Source organism: Lepus europaeus, chromosome 16, assembly GCF_033115175.1.
Source record: "Lepus europaeus isolate LE1 chromosome 16, mLepTim1.pri, whole genome shotgun sequence".
In the NCBI taxonomy this organism is placed as follows: Eukaryota; Metazoa; Chordata; class Mammalia; order Lagomorpha; family Leporidae; genus Lepus; species Lepus europaeus.
The window spans coordinates 56,736,381-56,760,332 of record NC_084842.1 but is presented as its reverse complement, the minus strand read 5'-3'; the positions used below and the strand labels follow the sequence as shown (position 1 = coordinate 56,760,332).

The 23,952-nt window shown below is 44.2% G+C and overlaps 1 protein-coding gene across 6 annotated transcripts in view; it reads left to right on the top strand.

Annotated features, from left to right (window-relative positions):
* LIMCH1 (LIM and calponin homology domains 1) overlaps window positions 1–15,261 on the top strand; it is a 346,004-nt gene extending 330,743 nt beyond the window's left edge. For 5 of the 6 annotated variants that reach the window (XM_062213687.1, XM_062213685.1, XM_062213686.1 and 2 more), the window contains 3 exons: window positions 1,968–2,076; window positions 5,849–5,951; window positions 12,368–15,261. In XM_062213687.1, coding sequence (XP_062069671.1) covers window positions 1,968–2,076; window positions 5,849–5,951; window positions 12,368–12,393 — 238 coding nt within the window. In that variant the 3' untranslated portion in view covers window positions 12,394–15,261. Of the gene's footprint in view, window positions 1–368; window positions 456–1,967; window positions 2,077–5,848; window positions 5,952–12,367 lie in introns of all 6 variants that reach the window. The other variant, XM_062213682.1, reaches the window with a different exon arrangement.
* Window positions 15,262–23,952: the final 8,691 nt, after the last annotated feature.

The window sequence follows — 23,952 nt, the reverse complement described above, 5'->3', positions numbered from 1 at the left end:
ATTTTTATGTCTAACTCAGCGTGCAAAAACAGTTTGGCAAACAACTTAAAAAACAACTCTCCAATTTTTAACTAGAGAATAAATTAACTGAAAAATAACAAATAGAAAAATATTTTATCTTTGCTGTTCAAAGCCAACCTGGTTTTAGATTTTATGTGGCCCATGCATGTACAATCCTTGCCATGCAGAATTACTGTTTTTGCTCTTTACCCAAAAAAATGCTCCTAGGAAACTGCTCTCTGAGTTTGGTTGTCAGGGAAGATATATGTTTATATATTTGTTCTTTCTTATCTCAAATGTCCTTGCATGTCGTGTGGTCTGGGCTTGTCTTGACTTGTCATAATGCCGGCTCCTTTACGCTGTTGCAGGAAAAGTCCTCGAGGGAGCTTCCAGGCTGGGTCCTTCTCGCCCTGCTCTCCCACCCCACCTGGCCAGTCACCCAGCAGGTACACAGGGTCAGCAAGCCTCTTGGGGGCTTGATCTGGACTCAAGCTGGCCAAGCATCTCTTCAGCCACATCCGTGCTTGTTGAGTGAAGTGGAGAAGGGATTTGTACATCCACAAATCTTCCCACACTCCCACGCGCGTGCACACACACACACACACACGCAGGAGGAAGGCAGATACATCAGCCGCAGCAGAGAAAGTCAAGTGTGTGATGCTGGTGCAGCTGCGGCCACAGGGCCTTAATTACATTGTGTAGAACCTGCAATCTAATAATGAAATCCACCAGACGGTCACTGGGCCCCCGCGTCGGCGCCTTTCCCTCCAGTCCATCTAGGCAGAATCCGCCGATGGCTCACACAGAGACCCAGGCGGAGGCCGAGAAATGAGGCTTCTTCCCTCTCTTGGAACCTCCTCCAGCTCTCGGATGATTGCTTGTGGACATTAATTGGGCCCCGTGATGTTCTTAAAAGCTGCCTAAATATCCATTCACTGCAGGGACAGCGTCCTGAGTGCTCAGAGGTTTTCGTTGATGGAGAAATTTCATTTCACTGCTGCATGAGAGGGAGCCCCTAATAAATAGAGTTTGATTAGAGCGCCGCTCCCCCCACCCCACCCCACTGTCTTCCTTTCTGGCCCTGCCGTCTCTCTCTAACACATTGGCTTGCAAACTGATCCTGTGTGCTGTAAAGCTCCTTGGGTGCTTCCAAGGACTCTCAGATGCTGGGTGCTCAGTCTGCTCTTAGTTGTGTGGGAGCCACCATAAGGCAGCAGCCATCTGCTTCCAGCAGAGTTGTGCACCCTGACTCTCATGAGTGCGGGTCTAGCCCCTGGGTGGGCACTGTCCTTGGGCTACGAGGTACAAAGATGAGGGGGACACAGGATTGCCTTCCAGGGCTTACAACTTAGTGAGAGGAAGAGCTTCCCCAAGCGTTTGTGCTGTGGGAGGTAGGAGAGATCACCTAGTCCAATCCTCTCCATTCACAGGTGGAAGGGAAGCCCAAAGTGATTTCTCCACGTCAGGTCACAGAACTTGGAGGCACACTCGGGATCTCGGCACTCTGTTTTTAAACACCAGCAAAAGTATTTTTTCTCAATTAAGTGAAAAGCAACGCCCTGGGTGGACCAATCAGCCAATTATGAAAAATTTTACAGCAGCCACTGAAACGTTAGCCATGCTACACTTGATTATTGCTTAAGACTTAGGAAGACATAAATGGATTGGGCTGTTCAGTCGCCTTTGATCACTCTGGTTGAATAGACTATAATGCAAACTTCTTGGAACAAAACACACACACCCACCGCAGGTTCCATACCACCATGGAAGCCGATCGTGTTGCCTCGTTTGCCACTTATTATCTAAAGCTTCATCCCAATTCACTGTCAGTGCATGATTCTCATTTCATTTGTGATGTAAGCATCTGAACATCCATATTTTCATTTTTCCATGGGGTTATGCGTTTGCGTGGCTAACCGGCTCTTCTAAACTGAATTTTGTCTTCTCACGTCTGTTTTCCAACTCAGGTCGATCAGCGGGAAGAAGCTGTGCTCTTCCTGTGGGCTGGCCCTGGGGAAAGGAGCTGCGATGATCATCGAGACCCTGAATCTGTATTTCCACATCCAGTGTTTCAGGGTACGTAGCCACGCTCTTCCGCCTTCGGGCAGCGTTCTGCGTGCGCAGTCCCTCCTGCAGATCCCCCTGCAGATCCCGACAGCCTTTGCCCTAGGACCCGCCCACTTCAGGTGGTGTAGACTTCTGGGTGGAGTCCGTCTTTGGGGACAGAGCTCTCCTTTCACAAATCCCTTTGGGACAGGGGTTATCGGAGTCCAGGTGGTTATCCAGGTGTGTGCAACGCGTCTTCACCTAACAATTTCTGTTGCTAAAGACCGTGTACTCTGGCATGAAGCTGAGAAGGGGACACTGGGGACGATGATGCTTCCAAAGCTTTCAGGGAGCTGTGAATTTATTGGCATCATCACAACCCTGCTGCTTCTTACACCCTTGTCGGTCAGTGTCAGAGGGCTTCAGCCTTTGACCTAGTGGAAGATTTCCAGCCAAGTCAGGGGTGGTAGCTATTTGCAAAATTGTAGGCTGCAGAATGAGTTTGTCTGTAATCTCAGATCGAACGCCCCTCCCTCTAGAAGCTGCCCTGCTCCCCCAGAAAAAGCCAGCTGTTTAACTCAGCTCCTCTAAGAATCGGTGATCACCATCAGGGCAGATGCCAAGTCCATCTCACACAGCATCCTCTCCTCAGTATTTTTAGATGGATGAATTAATGAAACGTTGAAATGAGGAGGCCTAGATATCCTGCTAATAAGTAGGTGGACTGGGCCCGATGCTGTGGCATAGCAGGTAAAGCCGCCGCCTGCAGTGCCAGCATCCCATATGGGTGCCTGTTCGAGTCCTAGCTGCTCCATTTCCAATCCAGCTCCCTGCTAATGCACCTGGGAAAGCAGTAGAAGATGGCCCAAGTCCTTGGGGCCCTGCACCCACATGGGAGACCTGGAGGAAGCTTCTGGCTCCTGGTTCCAGATAGTCCCAGTTCCAGCCATTGTGGCCATTTGGGGAGTGAACCAGCAGATGGAAGATCTCTCTCTGTCTGTCTCTGCCTCTCTGAAACTCTGCCTTTCCAATAAACAAATAAATCTTTAAAAAAAAAAGTAGGTGGACTAACCATCCAGCTATATCTGCTTTATTATAAAATTTATCAGTTAGTCTCAATAGATCTTTTCCTTTCTTTTCATGGACATGTTTCAAATTAATGTATAATTTCTGAAGTAAAACCCTCTGTCTCTGACGGAGAGTCATTTCTCTCTCTGCATAACCCTGGCATGCATTCATTTTCCTTCTCAAGTTTTGTCCTGTTTCTTATTGGTAGCTTTCTTGACTATGAAGGAAATTTGCATGAGTTTAAAATAACTTCCACTTTGCCTGTAAGCTAAGAGAACATTATTGAATTTAGTAATACCAGTAATCACTTGGAAGTAAGACTTATAGATGAAACTCAATGTGGATACTTATTTTAGATTCAATTTATCAAAAGTAGATTCCATTTATCAAAAACATTAGAATGAGGCCATAATTTCCTAAGCTCTATTTTACGTTCTACCGAGAACAGTTTCATAAAAGGCAAGCAAACATATTCTCTGTATCTTAAATTATCTATGGGGGCCGGCACTGTGGCATAGCGGGTAGGGCTGCTGCCTGCAGTGCCGGCATCCCATATGGGTGCCGGTTCAAGTCCCGGCTGCTCCGCTTCCGATCCAGCTCTCTGCTGTGGCCTGAGAAAGCAGTAGAAGACGGCCCAAGTGCTTGGGCCCCTGCATCTGTGTGGGAGACCTGGAAAAGGCTCCTGGCTTCAGGCTTTGGATTGGTGCAGCTCTGGCTGCTGCAGCCATCTAGGGAGTGAACCAGCAGATGGAAGATTTCTCTCTCTCTGCCTCTCCTTCTCTCTCTGTGTAACTCTGCCTTTCAAATAAATAAATAAGTATTTTTTTTTAAATTGCCTATTAAAAAATATATTATCTATGAATGTTTTGAGGCTCCAAGAATATCCTTGTTAAAATGTATAACTAATGAGGCCGGCACCGTGGCTCACTAGGCTAATCCTCTGCCTTGCGGCGCCAGCACACCGGGTTCTAGTCCCGGTCGGGGCGCCGGATTCTGTCCCGGTTGCCCCTCTTCCAGGCCAGCTCTCTGCTGTGGCCAGGGAGTGCAGTGGAGGATGGCCCAAGTGCTTGGGCCCTGCACCCGCATGGGAGACCAGGAGAAGCACCTGGCTCCTGCCTTCGGATCAGCGCGGTGCGCCGGCAGCAGCGCGCCAGCCGCGGCGACCATTGGTGGGTGAACCAACAGCAAAGGAAGACCTTTTTCTCTGTCTCTCTCTCTGACTGTCCACTCTACCTGTCAAAAAAATTTTTTTAAAAATGTATAAATAATGAAATAATATATTTTAATATATAAAATACTATGTACTTATTATATAATAAGTATAGTGTAACATATATTACATAAGTATAATGTATTATATAATTATTTATATGTCATACATTATAGGATAACTATTATTATATGTAATTGCACTAATAAGAAAATAATAGATTCCAGCACAGTACATCCTCAGAAACTTCATTGGAGTTAGAAATGAGGTGGCAAAGCTCTTCGTAAATTCTCAGGGGGTGGGAGACTGGCCTTCTTCCCTGTTGAGTCCTTTTGCTCCCTAGTCCATCACTTCCAGGAGCTGGCCTGGCGCCTTAAAGCACATCGCCTCTGAGACTTTTGCAGTGTGGAAACAGCTCGTACACCACAGGCATGAAGCACCCCTTGGCCCCACTGACCATGGCACTTGCAGTAGAGGATGGGCCCTGATCCCCAGTGCTACCTTCTGTGGCACAAGCGACAGGGTACAGTTGTCCCTGGGTCCCACAGGCGATTGCTTCCAAGACCCCCCACCCCCCAGATACCTAAGTCCATGGAGGTTCAAGTCTCTCATTTAAATGGCACAGTGTTTGTGACCCATGTGAATCCTCTTGTATCACCTCTAGGGACTTCAAATACCTAATATGATATAAATGTAATGTACATTTATATGTACATTTGGAGAATAAAGTCGTTCCAAGTTCAGGACAGGTGCAGTTTTTTGTTTTTCTGATGTTTTCCCAAGGTCAGCTGACCCCTGGGGGGTGGGACCCGCCTTGTGCAGGGCCAGCTGTGTACCCCACAGTCTCCTTCCACACTTGGGTTGATCTGTCTAAGCAGAGTCCCCTTCCCAGGGGCTTGTTAGTATAGATATCTCTGCCTTTTGTGTGCTGGCTGGCTGTGTGTTAGTAATTCCGGCCTGGTCAAACATAGTGACACGTTCCAGAAAGCCTTCAGAGACTACTGAGAGATACATTTCAATTGGTGATCCATTGTGTGTTAAGCCCACTGCAGTGTCGGAATCCCCTAGGAGTGCCGGGTGCAGCACCCCCTCCCCCTGGCTTCTCCACTTCCAATCCAGCTCCCTGCTAATGCACCTGGGAAAGCAGAAGATGCCCCAAAATATTTGGGCCCCAGCATCCGTGTGGGAGACTGAGAGGAAGCTCCTGACTCCTGGCTCCAGCTTGGCCCAGCTCTGGCAGTTGCAGCCATTTGGGGAATGAACCAGTGGATGGAAATTCTCTTTCTCTATGCCTTTCCCTCTCTCTCTGAAACTCTTTCAAATAAATAAATATTTTTTAAAAAAACTAAAAATGCATTTACTTTTGTTGTAAATTGGCTCTTGCCGCAGCATCTAACGCACAGCTGATGCTCGACAAATGTGCAGATCGCAGGCGTGATGACTGTGTTACTCATGTCAACAGTACCGTGCGCTGTGAAGAGACAGTGCATGCATCTTACCGTGTCCGTTCTTTCTGCCCTCCAGTGTGGGATTTGTAAAGGACAGCTTGGAGATGCCATGAGCGGGACGGATGTTAGAATCCGAAATAGTCTTCTAAACTGTAACGACTGCTACCTGCGATCCAGAAGTAAGTACCGCGAGAAGACCGCGACGTGGCTGGGGGTGGCTGGGGACAAGGTTGGGTCCTTCCGGGGGACAGAATTTAGGAACTCAAGTATCTGTCCCAAGAATTGGCACTCCTGACAGAAAGCCTGCTCACAGTCTAGATTTTAAAAATGGTCCCGAGATGACGCCTGATTTACCACTTGTTCCCCACGGGCAGTCAGTGCAACTGAAGTCCAGAAATGCTTGATCAAACCCACAAATGAAAGTTGTCCCCCGAGTGTGGGAAGTGGCCAGAGCTCAGCACAGAGACCTTGGTGAGACAGAGGAAGCTATAAAGTGTAAAACCCTTGCCACTAGCTTAGGTGGTCCCCGCGTTGGGGCGGTTCTAGTGAAGAGGGCCCCCCCCCACCGTTTACCGCGTGAAGCACCCACCCCCACAGCACCTTAGTGCATAATAAAAACTCCACGAATATTTGCTGCCTTGGAGCTGCCCTCCCGTATTTTATTTCTGGGTCTCATAACCGAGAAGGTTCATATCAGTTGTAGGGGCACCAGGGGGCGCTCTTGCCCAAGAGCTGTTTAGAAAAATCTGAGCTGTGGGCTTGCCTCTGAATCTTCCTGCATTCTCCATAAGGAGAATAAGGAGGAGGTCTTCCCATGCAGATCCACCCGTCAGAAACTCTAAAAGCTACAGCGAAGAGATGGAGTTTAAAATTCAGGAATGTTTGATGATTACTCAAAATAAGAGAAGTCCTTTTTACCTAGGTCTCTACATCTGAAGACTTGAGTAGTAAAAATTGCAATTAGGTTGTTTTTGCTATAGACTTAGTAAATGCAGAGACATATGTGCCTATTAATAAAGTGATGGGGCAGAAAAATTCAGTCAAACCCAGGTGGCTTGGGTTTATAATCAGTGTTTGACTTATGATTATAACCATGCCAGTTTAGAATTGGACTATTTATACCATGTATCACATAGATTATATTAATTTTTGTATCATGTGTTACGTATATGAAAAGATAGTATAAAAGTATACTATAGATATGAATACCTGCACACAGATACAAATGCACACATACATGTACAATATATAGTAATAATAATATACATGCTCTTCAAACTGGATTTTTGTTCAGGTGTTTTGTTTTTAGACAGCAGAAAGGGAAGCTGCGTCCTTCTCTCCTGGATTTCAGGGTGATTTTGCCTGTCTTGCTAGAAATTGCTGTTCTTGGTCTTAGGGAAGCAACTGAAGGTGCATCTGGGAACCAGAAGGGGGCAGTGTGAGGTTGAAGGAAGATTTGAAAGTCCTGTGGTTGGAATTCTGCCCTAGTCCAAAGTGCTTGAGGATGCCAGCAGGGAACCAGCTGGGACCCACCCTGGTGACAGGGGCCTGTTTTCATCCAGATTTTTTTAAAATCAGCAGTTGGGTGATTCTTTTTTTGTTTGTTTGTTTGCCTTTTTTTGTTGTTGTTTTTAGAAAATTCGGCTTTGGATATTGGCCAGGGATTTTCCTGCTACGTATAAGTAAAGGGTTTTAACTGCTTTTAGTTCTAAATCTAAAGATAAGAACCATGGCATTCTAGTATCAAATGAAAAATAAGGCAGTGACTGGAAGCAGACTATAAATGTGATTTTTTTCTTATACAGATTCCGTTTCAACTGCACTACTTTACTAGGGTTTTTTTATTATTTTTAGAATACTAAGAATTATAAGGTGAAACCAAAAAGGTGCATTAGCTCTCTGCCTCAGTAGCTCTATAGACATTCAAAAGAATAAATAAAAATAGTAGAAAGTGAGAAAGATGGAATTGTTCAGGAAGATACGAACTGAAAAGTGAAAGCTGGGCCAGTGCCGTGGCTCACTAGGCTAATCCTCCGCCTTCCGGCGCCGGCACACCGGGTTCTAGTCCCGGTTGGGGCACTGGATTCTTTTTTTTTTTTTTTTTTAATTAAACTTTTATTTAATGAATATAAATTTCCAAAATATAGCTTATGGGTTACAATGGCTTCCCCCCTCCCATAACTTCCCTCCCGCCCACAACCCTCCCCTTTCCCACTCCCTTTCCCCTTCCATTCATGTAAAGATTCATTTTCAATTCTCTTTGTATATAGAAGATCAGTTTAGTGTATATTAGGTAAAGATTTCAACATTTTGCCCATAAAGCAACATCGAGTGAAAAAACTACCATTGGATTACTAATTATAGCATTAAATAGCAATGTACAGCACATTAAAGACAGAGGTCCTACATAATTTTTTTTTCAAATTAATTAATTTTCTATGCCATTTCCACTTTAACACCAGGTTGTTTTTTTTTTTTCATTTCCAATTCTCTTTATATACAGTAGATCAATTCAGTATATAATTAGCAAAGACCTCATCAGTCTGCGCCCTCACAGAAACGCAAAGTATAAAAATACTGTTTCAGTACCAGTCATAACATCACTTGGCTTTAGACGACACATTAGGGACAGATCCCACATGGGGTGTAAGTACACAGTGACTCCTGTTGCTGACTTAACAATTTGACACTCCTGTTCATGGCGTCAGTAATCTCCCTAGGCTCTAGTCATGAGTTGCCAGGGCTATGGAAGCCTTTAGAGTTCGCTGACTTTGATCTTATTCCGATAGGGTCATACTCAAAGTGGAGGTTCTCTCCCCCCTTCGGAGAAGGGTACCTCCTTCTTTGACGGCCCCGTTCTTTCCACTGGGATCTCACTCACAGAGATCATTCATTTAGGTCTTTTTTTTTTTTTTCCATGATATCTTGGCTTTCCATGCCTGCTATACTCTCATGGGCTCTTCAGCCAGATCTGAATGCCTTGAGGGCTGATTCTGAGGTGGGGCACTGGATTCTATCCCGGTTGCCCCTCTTCCAGGCCAGCTCTCTGCTATGGCCTGGGAGTGCAGAGGAGGATGGCCCAAGTCCTTGGGCCCTGCACCCCATGGGAGACCAGGAGAAGCTCCTGGCTCCTGGCTTCGGATCAGCGAGATGCGCCGGCCACAGCGGCCATTGGAGGGTGAACCAACGGCAAAAAGGAAGACCTTTCTCTCTGTCTCTCTCTCTCACTATCCACTCTGCCTGTCAAAAAAAAAAAATTAAAAAAGAAAAGTGAAAGCTGGCAGTTAGCTGCAGCCATCCCTGTGTCTTCTCGGGGGCAGGGACAGACCATCTGCACCTGTGTAGGCACACTCCTGCACACCAGGGACAACACGCGTGTGTGGTGTCTGCCCAGGCGTGTGTTGGTTTGGCTTCACAAGTGTGATGATATCATCACCACAGGGTTCTGTACTTGGTTTGGTTGCTGTATTTTCAACTTAATGGTGTTTTAATAGCTGCATCCAATCCCCTTGTATGCCCTTACCCACCATTTAAAACTAATTTGTGATGAACAGACACTGGTCGTTTTGAGTGCTTTATCTTTTTTTATTTTTTTATACATATATTTTATATTTATATCTTTCATTTTTTTAATATTCTAATGAACATCACTGCACAGCACCACTTTCTCCCTCTGCACCTCTGTCAGCTCTGGACAGTGGCAGGTGTTCAAATTTCCCGCTCTGTGATGAGAGGCGAGAAACCCCATGGCTTCGGTTGTGTTTCTGTAGTTCTGAGCTTGAACGTATGTGCCTGGGTTCATGGGCCGTGTCTACTTCTTTCTCTGTGAAGTGCATCAGTCTCCTCTGGCCATTCTCCCATCGGCACCGGATTCCTAAGCATTCTTTGCCATGAAAGAAATTCTCCCCTTGGCATGTTTGCTGCTTTTTGCAGTTATCCTCGGCTTTTCTGCTTTGTGACTTGGCTATCACACAGAATATTTTCATTTTAGCTAATTTTATATAGTATCCATATATCCTCCGCACCCCGCTTCTGGATTGTGGGTTTTGTATCTTAGAAAAGCTCTCACTATACCAAAGGTATAAATAAACTTAGCTGAGATTTTAAACATAACCAGGATCTTTTAACATGTAAAAGTGTAATAATCAAGAATATATTTAGGGTTTAAAATTAGGAAGATTTCTAGCCTTATTTTTTCTTCAATTAGGCACTTGTGTGAATACCTTTTAATGAATAACCCCTTTTTCCTCACTAATTCGAAATGCCAACTTTCTCATAAACTAAGTTCACATATATATTTGGGTCTACTTCTGGATATTTTATTGTGTTTTATTAACCTATTTATTCTCCTATTATTCTCCATTACTGAGTGGTTTTAATTATTGTAGCTTCATAATATGTTTTAATATTAGGTAATAAGAACCACATTCTCTCCAACTGTTTTTTCCAAAATTTTTCTAATGGTTCTTCCATGTTTATTTTTCCACATAAATGTTAGTAGTATCGTTTTAGGCTAATTTTAGTTAAGTCAACATGTGATAAGGCAAATAACCAGCACGTCTGGGACTCCTGTTCATTTCTTCCTTGGTGTTCTAAGGAATAAACACACTGTAGGAATGGATTGAGGGGAGGAGGTAATGATTTGGCTGGAGAAATAGGAATATAGTTTAATTGGTTGCCTGTATCCCAGAGGCAATACAAAGAGTCAAAAGAGATGCAATGGCTAAAAGTCATTTTTCTCTCCATGTTTTTGTATTTGACTTTGATCAGAGTGGAGAACAAGGGAGATGGATAGATGTGAAGGGTAGTTTACATCACGGGCGTTGGAAGTGAAACAATAATTTTGTTTTGTGGAATAATAAAACCTGAATATATAATCCTATTTTCTCCAAGTAACTAGTGACATTTAAATAAAATTTTTCTCTTGGAGGGAAAAATAGCATAACGGCATATTAAAATGCAAGTCCTAAAAGCCATGTAAACAGTTTTTAAGTGAGTATGTAAATGAGGATGGAAGTGCAAAACAGATTACCTGTCACGAAGCAAGCCGTCACGTGTGCCATTTGTGTGTGGTGTTGGATGACTGTGTCTCTGTACACGGTGTTCTGTTCCATCGTTCACTCTCCTGAAATGCATTTACTGCAAACTCTCCCCAGCCCCCAGGTCTCTTTGAACCTTGTATGATTGCCTCATCACAACTCCGTTGCCTAAAATAAAGAAGAGACCTTGTGAAGGCTTCCACAGGAGAAATGGAGCAATCCTTTCCAGTTAGAGTTACAAAAAACATACAAGACATCAGTTATATTTTTGCCCTGTTAAATTTGAGTTTCAGATAAAAAGGAGATTCTGTGAATATATATGTGGCCCAAATACTGTATGTTTGGATTTAACAAAGATATGTCCCAATGGCCGGTGCCTCAGCTCACTAGGCTAATCCTCCGCCTGCACCCCGGGTTCTAGTCCCGGTTGGGGTGCCAGTTCTGTCCCGGTTGCTCCTCTTCCAGGCCAGCTCTCTGCTATGGCCCGGGAAGGCAGTGGAGGATGGCCCAAGTGCTTGATCCCTGCACTCACACAGGAGACCAGGAGGAAGCACCTGGCTCCTGGCTTCCGATTGGCACAGCGGGCCAGCCGTAGTGGCCATTTGGGGGGTGAACCAATGGAAGGAAGACCTTTGCCCTCTGTCTCTCTCTCTCACTGTCTAACTCTGCCTGTCAAAAAAAAAAAAAAAAAAAAAAAAAAAAAAAGATATGTCCCAAATATTGCACAGGATACACTGAAACTAAAAATCATAGGAGCTGGTTTGCAACCTAGTGGTTAAGACACCCACATCAGAGTGCCTGGTTGGGTTCCCATCTCTGGTGCCTGACTCCAGCTTCCTGCTAATATGGACCCTGGGTGGCAGTTGTGATGGCTCAAGTAACTGGGTCCCCGCCACCATGTAGAAGACCTGTATTGAGTTCCCAGCACCTGGCTGCAGCCCCAGCTGTTGTGGGCATTCGAGGAGTGAACCAGGGAGTGGGAGCTCCCTGTCTCTGTCCCTCCACCCCACCCCCTTGTGTGCGCACATCTGCCTCTCAAGTAAATAACAAAATTTAAAAATAGGTTTGCTTCTCTGCCTTGCACATTTTACTGGGCACCTCAGTATTTTTCCTTGTTAAATCTAGCGATCCTATTTCTAGATCATGTTAAATTCCTCTGGTTTTCAAATATTTATTCTTAGAGAAACCAAGATCTAGAGAAACTGAGAGAGAAGAGATTATTCTCTTATTTGCCCCAGAGGACCATGTGGAAAACTTGATGTGATCTTTGGGTTTAGGGGAAAATCCAGAGCATCTGACTCAAACTTGACAGTGGCTTTGAATGACCTGGGCGTCTAATTAAGTGGATCTGGAAAGGAGCCCAGGAATCTGCATTTGCAACAAACTCCAGTTGATGCCAATCCTGCTTGTCCTTGGCCAACACTTTACTTTGCAGGCGGGGCAAGTTTCCCCTCCCAAGAAAGGAGAGACTTTGGCAAAGGAAGTTGCTAATTTGAGAAGCTTTAAGACGTCTAGCCAAAAGACTAACCAGATGTTGCTCTGTTTGTTTGCCACAGGTGCTGGCCAGCCCACAACCTTGTGACGTGGTATTCAAGCTTCCAGATCACTCGCCATTTCTTTATTGAGGGTGTCCCCTGGCAATCTCTTAACAAATTCCCAACTTCGGGGCTTCTTAGCATTCATCTAATTCCTGAAAGGCTCTTCTAAAAGGTGGTATCTGTTCTTTTGTAGCAAAGTGTTCTTTGTGTGTGTGTGTGTTCTTCCTGGTTTTTTTTTTTTTTCCTTCTTCTTTTTGCATTTGCACAGTATATCCAAGAGAATATTGCATTGTAATGATCCTGAATAGTTCGAAAAGAGGTTTTAGCATCAAACAGATGACACAGGCTTACAGTTTAAAATATGCTAGTCTCTCCTCTGGGAATTAGCAAAACGATGCAATAAACCTGTTTTTGTTTTAGCATTTCTAGGAGTTAAACACTTTATGTTTACAGAATTGAACCGCAGAAAGTGTGCAACATGCCAAGTTGAGACGTGGTCTTCTAAGACAGGAGCGGAAGCGGAGTACATTTCAGAAACTACACGTCACAGCGAGCTCTGTCTCAGAGCTGTAACTTGTTTTTAATGCAAAGATGCTAGTCTGATAATATATACTGTAATCCTGAGACATTTGTGCTACTTACCTTTTGAGGTAGAAGTTATACCAATAAATTATTGCACTGTTAGTCTTAGATTTTTGTGTACCTTAGAAGTTATGTCATTCATATAGGCTGGTCCATCAGGTAAAGAGAACCCTTGCAATATCAGCTAGATGTACACTCTGGGACATTGCCCAAGGGTAGGAAGAAACCAGAAGGAAATGTTTCTGTCTTCATCTCCAAAGTCATTGAGAGTTTAACCATCAAAAGCGTGGTGGGCGAGTGAGAGCATGAGGCCTGGCTGGCCGGCGTCTCTGCAGGCACTAGATCGTCTTCAATGTCAGTACGAGGCATGTGGACCATGAGGCATGGGGAAGGTCCATCAGTAGGTGTGTCACTGCTCTCACCCTTCTCTGCAAATTCCGCGTGAAGCAAGCCGATCTCCAGAGGGAAATATCCAGTCCACCTGAGTAGAATCCATATGGCAAATGATGTGATAAGCCAGTGGTGTGTGAGCGGAAGAACCCACAGCTCAGACCGGGCCCTGCGCGCTCTCGGATACACACTGTCCTTCCTTCTCCCGCGGCCCTCCCTCACTATCCGGAATTCTGGACCTTGGCCGTGGAGAAGTCCAGAGAGGACCTCTTGTGGAGAAGCTGGTCTGTCTGCTGTCCTGTGGGATGTGCTTCCATTGCACAAGAAAGGAATCAAGTTCCCAAAGAGCATCACAGTTGAGATCCTCCAGGCTGGTTTCTTAAGACTGGGGAAAGGGGAACTGTTTATTCTGCCTTAAAATGATGGCAAGTAAGTGAAGATGTCACTTCCTGAATGTTGACTGTGGATGCACTCCTAATAGGTTGCTGTAGTCGTAAAAGCAGATCAAGTAGATGTTCTGTTATGTAAGCAATAATTTGTTTTCTGTCTTATCGAGTGTGGCTAGCAATTATTTATTTCCATGCTAGACAATTCTTTGCATGTGAGTTCCACATAGGTGCGGGGATTTCCTTAGCCACTGGAGGTATGTTGACCGTTTTGTCATTTGGACAACCGTTATTAGATTGGGATTTACACATCATTTCATTAAAACTTGTGCCTTAGAAAATGCAGAGCTGTTGCACACAGTCAGTGATGAATTATGGATGCAGTGCATTGAAGAGAGATGAAGTCACTTCCAAGTTCCCACGACTTCTCATGGAGGTGTTTGCTGTTTTACAGGAAAAAAAAAAAATTCTAAAAAAAAAAAGAAAAATATTAAAAAGGAAAAAAAAGTTTTGGAAATGTACAGATTAAGTCTGATATTTTGATTAACCACCTGCATGTTTTATTAAATATTTTGATAACGTGGATGTTTACACTTTGCATGATAGTAGCAGAGTATTTCACCACCAACAATGCACAAAACATGTACAATATGGTCATTCATAACCGATTTTTATAGAATACTTTTTACATGTGGAACTCCATCCGTTATGTAAGGATCACATGAATATTGCACATTCTCTTCTGGTTTCACAAGCCCATTTATACATATTTCTTAGTGAGACTCATTGTACATGTATTGAAGCTAGAATTGAGTCAAGAAAAATAAAGCCCCATTCTCCAACTGCAAAATATGCTTTCCCATAATGAACAGTAGTCACCAGCACAGAATAATATCCAACATTTTCTAAATTCTAATTGCCAACTGTTTCTATTTCTATTTGATTTATATTTCATTTGGAGTCTGTTACATGGCAGCCTGGGCAGACTGGATCTTACGTTTTCCAAAGAAGCATAATGACTATGATCTATTTCTTTTCAAATAATCTTTGAGATCCCAGGGGAAAAAAAAATGTTCTGCTCTGCTGAGCTATAATGTGAATGTGTTTCTTTAGAAAACAGATGAGGCAAGTAAGTGATTTATTGTTCCTAAGGAAGTATATCTGATTTTTTTTCTCATACTCCAAAAGCTAGTCCCTTCTCTTTTTAAGGGAAAAAAAAATGGGTAACTGTTTTTCACTAGCAAACTTTCATGATATTTCCTCATGCTTTCTATGTAGTGTTAGTAATGCAATACATATTCTAGTTATCTATACACCGTGTAAGATTTAACAAACTGAAATGATCCAGTTCAGCTCATACGTGAGGCCGTCCAAAAGATGTTACTGCTCTGGGTGGGCCAGTGTTCTGTATCAGTTACACTAACTTTCATTGAAAATATTTATTCTAAAATGCCTCTGAGACACAGTAAAAAAATAAAATAAAATAAAAAGTTGTCTAAAAATGCAACAGCTTTTATAGCAAATGTACATTTATAAATAAAATACTCAAATCAACTGTGTACTCCATTATTTGGCGGTTTGGGGCTGATTTTTTTCTTAACATGGGAAGCAGGGACTCTGCTGTGGCTTTTGGTCTGGGCTTACAGCGTGAGAAGACAGCAATGATGCATGTTTGCTTTTGCACCGTGCTGCACGTTTGAGGTCAACTAAGGCAAATCAAACCTACTAGCTGGGAATAGGGATCCCTGAGGAATTGCCTTCTGCCTAAGGATTTTAACCCTGAGGTGACAGACACACAACGAGGAGAGACCATTCAAAGGTCAGTGGAAATTGTCCAGCTAATGGTCTCCTCCCAGCCCCGGCTGGAGAGACGTAAGGCAAGTCCAAAGGAGTCCCTGGATGCTGCCTCCTTCCGCAGCACTGCTCCAGTGTTCCCCACTCACTGGATACACACAGTCTGTCTCACTGAGGGCCTTTTTCTTGCTTGGTGAAGCAAGGAATGTGCTGCTGACACTGATGCTCTTTCTAAAGTCTGGTTTGATCCTTTCTAATGCACCTGTGTATTTTGCCGTGCACTGCCTCAAGTTTGTGGATGCTGATCATAGCCAGCGAATCCCTGGAAAGTTTCCATTGCTTTAAGATGCGACATTCTGATTGCCGCCATCTGTCGTATTCTGTATCTTTTTGCAAAGCTTGGTAGGCAGTTAGTAGTTGCTGATGTTTCCATGGAAAAGTGGATGCTTTTCTTCTCCTGAGAGTTTTAGTAGCTATCAGAGTAACTTAACATATCTGTTGTTATTTAAATGTAAGTCCATTCAAGTACAATGCAGGTTAAGACAAAGGGAAGACTTGCTGTGACTTGAGGTCTATAAAGCATATCTCTATAAAAAAGAAAAGCAAGGGTGTGCATTTGGCACAATGCCACTGCTTGGGACGCTCACATCTCATAGTTGATATTGGAATGTCTGGGTTCATGTGATAGTTCAGGTATGTGGGTCCCTGCCATCTATGTGGGAGGCCCAGATTGCGTTCCTGGCTTCTGGCTTTGATTTGGCCCAAGTCCTAATGGTCGTGAGTATTTGGAGGAGTGAACCATCAGATGAAAGGTCTCTTTTCTGTCTCTCTACTTTCCAAATAAAATAAAAAGATTTTTTTATAAAGAGTTAAATAGGCAACCCATGGAATGGGAGCAAATTTTTTAGAAATATAAAAATGAAGCATATTGCCCAGAATATATTAAGCTAGCTTTCTTTCCATTGACTCTCTTCAAACTCTAAAGATTCCTTATTACTTTAAAATTTAATTTTATTTGTTTATATACTTGAGAGGCAGAGAAGGAAAGACAGGTGTGTCCCATGTGCTGTGTCACTCCACAAATGTCCGTGATGGCCCCAGGAGGCCAAAGCCAGGCGCTCCATCCAGGTCTCCTTTGTGGGTGTCAGGAACCCATTTCCCCATTATCCCTTCCTCCCAGGATCTGCTTTATCAGGAAGCCTAAGCCAGGAGTCAGAGGTGGGCCTGGAGCCCAGACGCTGCAGTATGGGGTGCAGGTGTTTTAACAGGCCAAATGCACACCTTAGGATTCCTTCTTAGAGTCCTCATCTAAACTACCAAGGCTCCCTACCCAATCCGCAGAGGTTACAACTGAAATGACCCGCTAGGCACTGCACATGGGAACCAGAAGAGGGCACTGGAGAGTAGTAGACGATGACAAACCCAAGGAGCAGTTCTTTTATCAATTACATGCATCCCAAAGTTTTCTCATTCTGTAGCTTGTACTTTTGTTTTGTTTTATTTGAAAGGGAGAGAGAGACGGACCTTCCACCTGCTGATTCATTCCTCAAATTCCTTCAACAGCCTGGGCTGGGCCAGGCTGAAGCCAGGAGTCCGAAATTCAACATAGGTCTCCCACAGGTCTCCCACGTGGGTGGTAGGGATGCAGGTACTTGATCCACTACCTTCTGCCCCCCAGGGAGTGCATTAGCAGGCAGCTGGATGGGGAGCAGAGGAGCCAGGATTCCGACAACGCAGTCCAGTGCCGGCATCCCGGGAGTGGTCTTAACCAGTGCGGCACATGCCTGCTCCTGTAGCTTGTCTTAGACTGCATCGTGTTTTTCAGCTGTCAATTTTCAAATTTTAACGCAGTAAGTATATGAATATTTTTACATATTTGGTGCTGCTCACTATCCTTCCTTACCCCGATTCCATAACAACATTCTGCTACATGCTTTCTGAAAATGTTTAAATTTCACATTTGGATAATTATCAAGTTAAGTAGAAATCTAATATTCCCCCCTTTGGATAGTTAGTTTTCCTAATTAATAAAAAAAAAATTTAAAACCCTCATCTCAGGGGGCTGGCATTGTGGCACAGTGGGTAAAGCTGCTTCCTGCAATGCCAGCATTCTATATGGGCAGCAGTTAAGTTCTGGCTGATCCACTTCTGGCCTAGCTCCCAAATAATTGTCTGGGAAAGCAACAGAAGATGGCCCAAGTGCTTGGGTCCCTCCCCCCCCTTTTGGAGACCTGCATGGAGTTCCAGGCTCCTGGCTTTGGTCAGGGCTGGGCTAGGCCATTGTGGTCATTGGGTAGTGAACCAGTGGATGAAGAATATCTCTCTCTCTCTCTCTAACTCTTCCTTTCAAATGAATAAATAAATACATCTTTAAAAAATCAAAATAGAAAACCCCACCTTTTCCTTGTTGATTTGTAATATCACTCTATGAGAAACTGATCAAAGTATCCAAGAGTGGGGATTTATCCCGTTCCATTGGTATATTTGTCCATACCCATTTTTTCAGTGCTATAATTATTATATCTTTATAATTAGCCTCAATATCTGGAAGGACAAATTTCCCTCCTTTCATAAGCTTATTTTGGGGCCGGAGCTGTGGCATAGCTGGTAAGGCCCACCACCTGCAGTGCCAGCATTCCATATGGGCGACAGTTCGAGTCCCAGCTGCTCCACTTCTGATCTAGCTCTCTGCTATGACCTGGGAAAGCAGTAGAGGATGGCCCAAGTCCTTGGGCCCCTGTGCCCGTGTGCGAGACACGGAGGAATCTCCTGGCTCCTGGCTTCGGATTGGCACAGCTCCAGCGGCTGTGGCCAATTAGGGAGTGAACCAGCAGTTGGAAGACTTCTCTCTCTCTCTCTCTCTCTCTCTCTCTCTACCTCTCCTTCTCTCTCTTTCAAATAAATAAATCTTTTTTAAAAAAATAAGCTTATTTAGCTATTTTGAGCATTTACTCTTTCACATAGATTTTGGGATAAGCTTGGACAATTTCTCCAAAATGCCTCTTCATGTTTCTTCATGTCAATCTTGGACATAGCAAATTTGCGGTGCTCGCATTCTTTCTAATACATTGTTTATCATTTCTTTTTTTTTTTTTTTGAAAGGCAGAGTTAGAGAGAGAGAGAGAGAGATCTTCCTTTTTCCATTGGTTCACCTCCCAAATGGCTCCAACGGCCGGTGCACTGTGCCGATCTGAAGCCAGGAGCCAGGTGTTTCCTCCTGGTCTCATATGCAGGTGCAGGGCCCAAGGACCTGGGCCATCCTCCACTGCCCTCCCGGGCCACAGCAGAGAGCTGGACTGGAAGAGGGGCAACCGGGACAGAATCCAGTGCCCCAACCAGGACTAGAACCCGGGGTGCTGGCGCCGCAGGCGGAGGATTAGCCTAGTGAGCCGTGGTGCCAGCCATCATTTCTCTTGAATTATCTATCACCATCAACAAAAAAAAAGGTATTTTTATCTTTTTCAATTATGTTTTCATTTTTCTTTCATATTATGTTGCATTAAGATATGCAGTAAATCATATTAATGGAATTCTTGTCTCACATTTTTCTTTATATAGGCAAGAAATTGGAAAATATCTTAGATATCTACCAATAGGAGGACAGTTGTAAAAATCATGTTATACCCTTATAATATTCTGTCATTGAAAAGTTGCATGTTGGGGGGCAGGCATTGTGCTACAGTGGGCTAAGCTGCCACTTGGGATGACTGCATTCCATATTAGAGTGTTGGTTCAAGTCCTGGCTAGTCCACTTCCAATGATCCAGCTTGCTACTCATATACCCGGGAAGGCTGAAGATGATGGCTTGAGTACTTGAGTCTGGCCACCCATGTGGAAGACCTGGATAGAGGCCTGGGCTCCTGGCTTTGGCCTGGCCCAGCCCCAGTTGTTGCAGGCATTTGGGGAATGAACCAGCAGATAGAAGATTTTCTCTCTCTCTCTCTCTCTCTCTCTCTCTTTCTGGCTCTGTCTCTCCCTCTCTCTCTGTCACCTTGCTTTTCAAACAAATAAATCTTTTTTACAAATTACATTTTCATGGCCGGCATTGTGGCAGCAGCACCGGCATCCCATATGAGCCAGTTTATGTCCCGGCTGCTCCTTTTCTGATCCAGCTCTCTGCTATGGCCTGAGAAAGCAGTAGGAGATGGCCCAAGTGCCTGGGCCCCTGCACCCACGTGGAAGCCTTGAGGAGTGAACCAGCAGATAGAAGATCCTTCTGTCTCTCCCTCTCTGTGTCTGTAACTCTACATTTCAAGTAAATAAATCTTTTTAAAAATTACATTTTCTAAAACATTTAAGAAGCAAATAAACTTTATGTAACATGATTCATTTTATGAGTAAAAGCTATTAAATTAGAATGAATTGTATAATGTGTATTTTCTATATATAACGTGTGTCCCTTGTTTTCAAGACTTTTAGGACTGGACTTCCCCATAATATCCAAATATAAATCCATGCCCCATTCGACAAGACTATTAAGAAATGCCACTCTCTCAGCAATTCTTTTTTTAACTATCATATTGTTTTATTTATTTGAAAGGCAAAGAGACAGAAAGTAACAGAGACAGAGATTTTCCATCTGCTATAGTTCACAGTTGCCCACAATGCATGTTGGTTGGACTCTGTGCGGAGCCAGGAGCCCAGCACTCAAACTGGGTCTCCCACATAGGTTGCCGGAAAGGACCCAAGTACTTGAGCTATTACTCACTGCCTCCCAGAGACTGTATTAGCAGGAAGTTGGCATTGGAGGCACAGCCAAGTCTCAAACCGAGGCACTCTGAAATCGTGTGCAGGCCTCCCAAGCAGTGCATTAACCACGGCACCAAATGCCTGCCCTTGCAATTCTTTCTGATCTTCAGAGTGCCCTGGGTTTTGTGTTCCCCATCTCATGTTTGACTCCCACCCCAAGCGTCGTCTTCAGTCACTTTTGCCTATTGTATCATTCCTCTATATTCTGTTCTCTCTGTTCGGTCCTCTTAAGCCTCAAACATGGATGCAAACACCACTGTTTTATTCTTCAGGGACCAGCTGTCCCAGGGACCCTCATGGTTTCATGAGCTTGACTGTGGCTTAGGGAGAGCATAGCCAGATTACAGGACAAGAAAGGAAAGCATCAAATTGGAGTTCATGCATCATGGCTCTTACAATGCACTAGCCACAGCTACCCACAGGGAGCCACGTCCTCCCCTCTGCTTCAGCTCCTGTTCTCTGCCCTGAGCTTGGAGACCCACTCCTCCCAACTAGAGCTCGCTCCTTCCTTCTGTCTCTCCTCCCCTCATTGCTAATCCCTGCCCCAAGAGGCACCTGGGAATTAGAACATGCAAAGGGAATCAGAGTAGACTCAGCTGGCATCATGATAATCACTTAGGGCTACATCAACTCACAGTGAGGGCAGCCTTTACCCAACTCAACAGCTCAGTCTAATGAAGGAACAGTCTGGCGTTGGAATGTCCGGGTTCAAATCCCAGTTCCAGCACTCACTACTTAATGACCTTGGGCAAGTTGCTTATCTTGTCTGTGCCTTGGTTTCCTCAGCTGCACCGTGAAGATAGTCATAGAGCTTGCCACACAGCGTTATCAAGAGGATTAAATTTGATGATGCATTTAAAGTAGCAAATACTCCAGCATATAAAAAATGTGAGTCATTTCTGTGAAGATCACCATGCACTGAAAGTAGTCAGAGTACTGTAAATGGGGGGTGGGGGGGTGGGCAGCGCCGTGGCTCACTTGGTTAATCCTCCGCCTACAGTGCCAGCATCCCATATGGGCACCAGGTTCTTGTCTCGGTTGCTCCTCTTCCAGTCCAGCTCTCTGCTGTGGCCCGGGAGGGCAGTGGAGGATGGCCCAAGTCCTTGGGCCCTGCACCCACATGGGAGACCAGGAGAAGCACCTGGCTCCTGGCTTCAGATTGGTGCAGTTCTGGCCGTTGGAGCCATTTGGAGGGTGAACTAACAGAAGGAAGACCTTTCTCTCTGTCTATCTGTAACTATTCTCTCACTATCTGTAACTCTACCTGTCAAATAAATAAATTTTAAAAAATACTGTAAATGGGGCTTAACTTGTATGTGTATTGCTACACAGGTTTTCACCAGAGCGTTTCTTAGAAGAGAATCTGCCTCCAAAATGCATTACAAGTCACCACAAAGAGTGCAGCAATATTCTTAGAACATTCTGCAAAATAAATAGGTGCCTACCAGAAATGAAAGAAAATATTCAATGAGATTTGGCAAAATATTGATAGCAGTTGCTTCTGATGAGTGGGATCAGGGTGATTTTTTTACTGTGATCTGCACACTTTTTTGTTTTATCTTCACCAACTATCTATTGGTTTTATGAAAAAAAAAAAAAAGAACATTATAAAAGAAAGCCCTTCTCTATATCCACTTCAGATACAATGCTTTATTAGAGAGTGTTTGGTCGCTGACATTCTACAGTGAAATGCAGTCTAGGCTTGAAGAAAGAGAGCATTTATGTGAGAATTCAGGGCTGGCAGAGCCTTACCTTGGGGAGGCTGTGTTGCTGCTCTGGGGGTGGCCTGTGAGCTTTGCAGCTGCTGCCCCGTAATGTGTATCATTAGAGTTCTGCTGCCATGGGCAGATGAACTTGAAGCTAAGACCAGGTCCTTACCTCCGTTTGCAGTTCATATGTGTAGCATTCATTGTCACCTTAAGACGGGTCCCAAAAGTGCTTCCATAAATCTTACAGCAATTATCTAAAATCGGTGATGGCCTCAAAGTATTTAGATGGCAGAGTGTATTGCAAGATGAGAGAAAGGATCCAGTTAGAAGTTAACATTAAATGTCTTTTGCCCTCAGAAAGTATGACAATGACAATGAATCGGAGGCTTCTGATTTTGAATCGGATCTGCTGTCCTTGAAAAAATAGCTTTGGGCCATTTTTGCATCTTTCTTCGCCTTAAAAATGGCACAGCCTTTCTTCCTGAGTTTCATCATGGAATAGAATCCTGGGAACATTTAAACCCAAAGTGCAGGCAGGATGGAGCCACAGGCATAGCGGGTAAAGTTGCTTCCTGCAGTGCCAGCATTCTGTATGGGTGCCAGTTCGAGTCCCAGCTGCTCCACTTCCGATCCAGCTCCCTGCTAAAGTGCCTGGGAAAGCATTGGAAGATGGCCTAAGTGCTTGGGTCCCTGCACCCATGTGGAAGACCTGGAAGAAGCTCCTGGCTCCTGGCTTTGGATTGGCGCAGCTCCAGCCATTGCGGCCACTTGGGGAATGAACCAGCGGATGGAAGACCTCTCTCTCTCTGTCTGTAGCTCTCTCTGTAACTCTTTCAAATAAATAAAATAAATCTTAAAAAAAAAAAAAGTGCAGGCAGGAAATGGACTCATATTACTTTGACCAATGAGTGTTTCCCTAAGCATGTTTCTTCCATGTGTCATATGAAATGCTTCTCAGGAAAAGGCTCCGTGGCCAAAGGTGTTAAAGGCACGGTGTATCCTTTTGCTTGGGTATATAGTGCACATGTTAAAGGCCTGAGAAACCCTTCAGCAGCCTGTATAAGTTTGTAAAACCCACACTTTCCTAAATGTATTTCATCAGGAAACACCATCCCAGACTTCTCAACATCTGGCATTTGGGTTCCATGGAATGTTTGTTGGGAAACATTGATTGAGCGGTTAGTATGTGGGAAATCAAGAAAATACCTTGATAACCCACAGACTTGTATTTTTAAATTCTCAGGCCATTTTTTAAATTCTCAACGCTCAGCCATAAGAATGACAACTATAAAACCAACCAGGAGCCTTGCATTTGGAACTGTGAATGCAGGCAGTGGCACGCCTATGAGATAACGGGCAAGGGTGGCCATGAGCTGGGAAGGAGCGTGGCTAGGATCCACTAGACTTCTGCATTTGAGGCCGAGTACGCCTAAGAAGTTTCCAATGGACATCAGTCTTTTTGTTAGGAATCCTGTCAAGAATATGACCGAAGCATTCATTTCTCAGGCAGGAACAACAATACTACCCCAAACAAGACTTTTGTGGTGTATCAAGAGGCCAAACGTTGAAGGAAAGAGTGATTTCCATTTCCAACATGGCTTTTCTATCCTCCCTTTCTCCAGGGCTCAGGAATGAAAACTCCAAAACTAGTGTGCGGACATCTCAGGCACTGTACTGTGAAAGATCCCACGGGGCCGTGGGCCTCACTCGTCCGATGAAGCATATAACGATGTCCAGTTGCATCTGAGACAAGAGATAACTCACATGGGGTGGTATTGGAAAAGCGTCATCAGTTTTTGAAAGACAAAGAAAATAAAGGACTCTACTTCAGAAAGCTGGTGACATTTCTGAAAACCCTGATCTCGTTTTTTATCCACGTGACCGGCTAGCCCAGTTCTACCGTAGACCCATGGACTATCTTGATTGTGTCTCAAAAAACTGTTCAACATATATCATTATTTCTTCTGTTTTCAGGATGTTTTTGACAGGATAA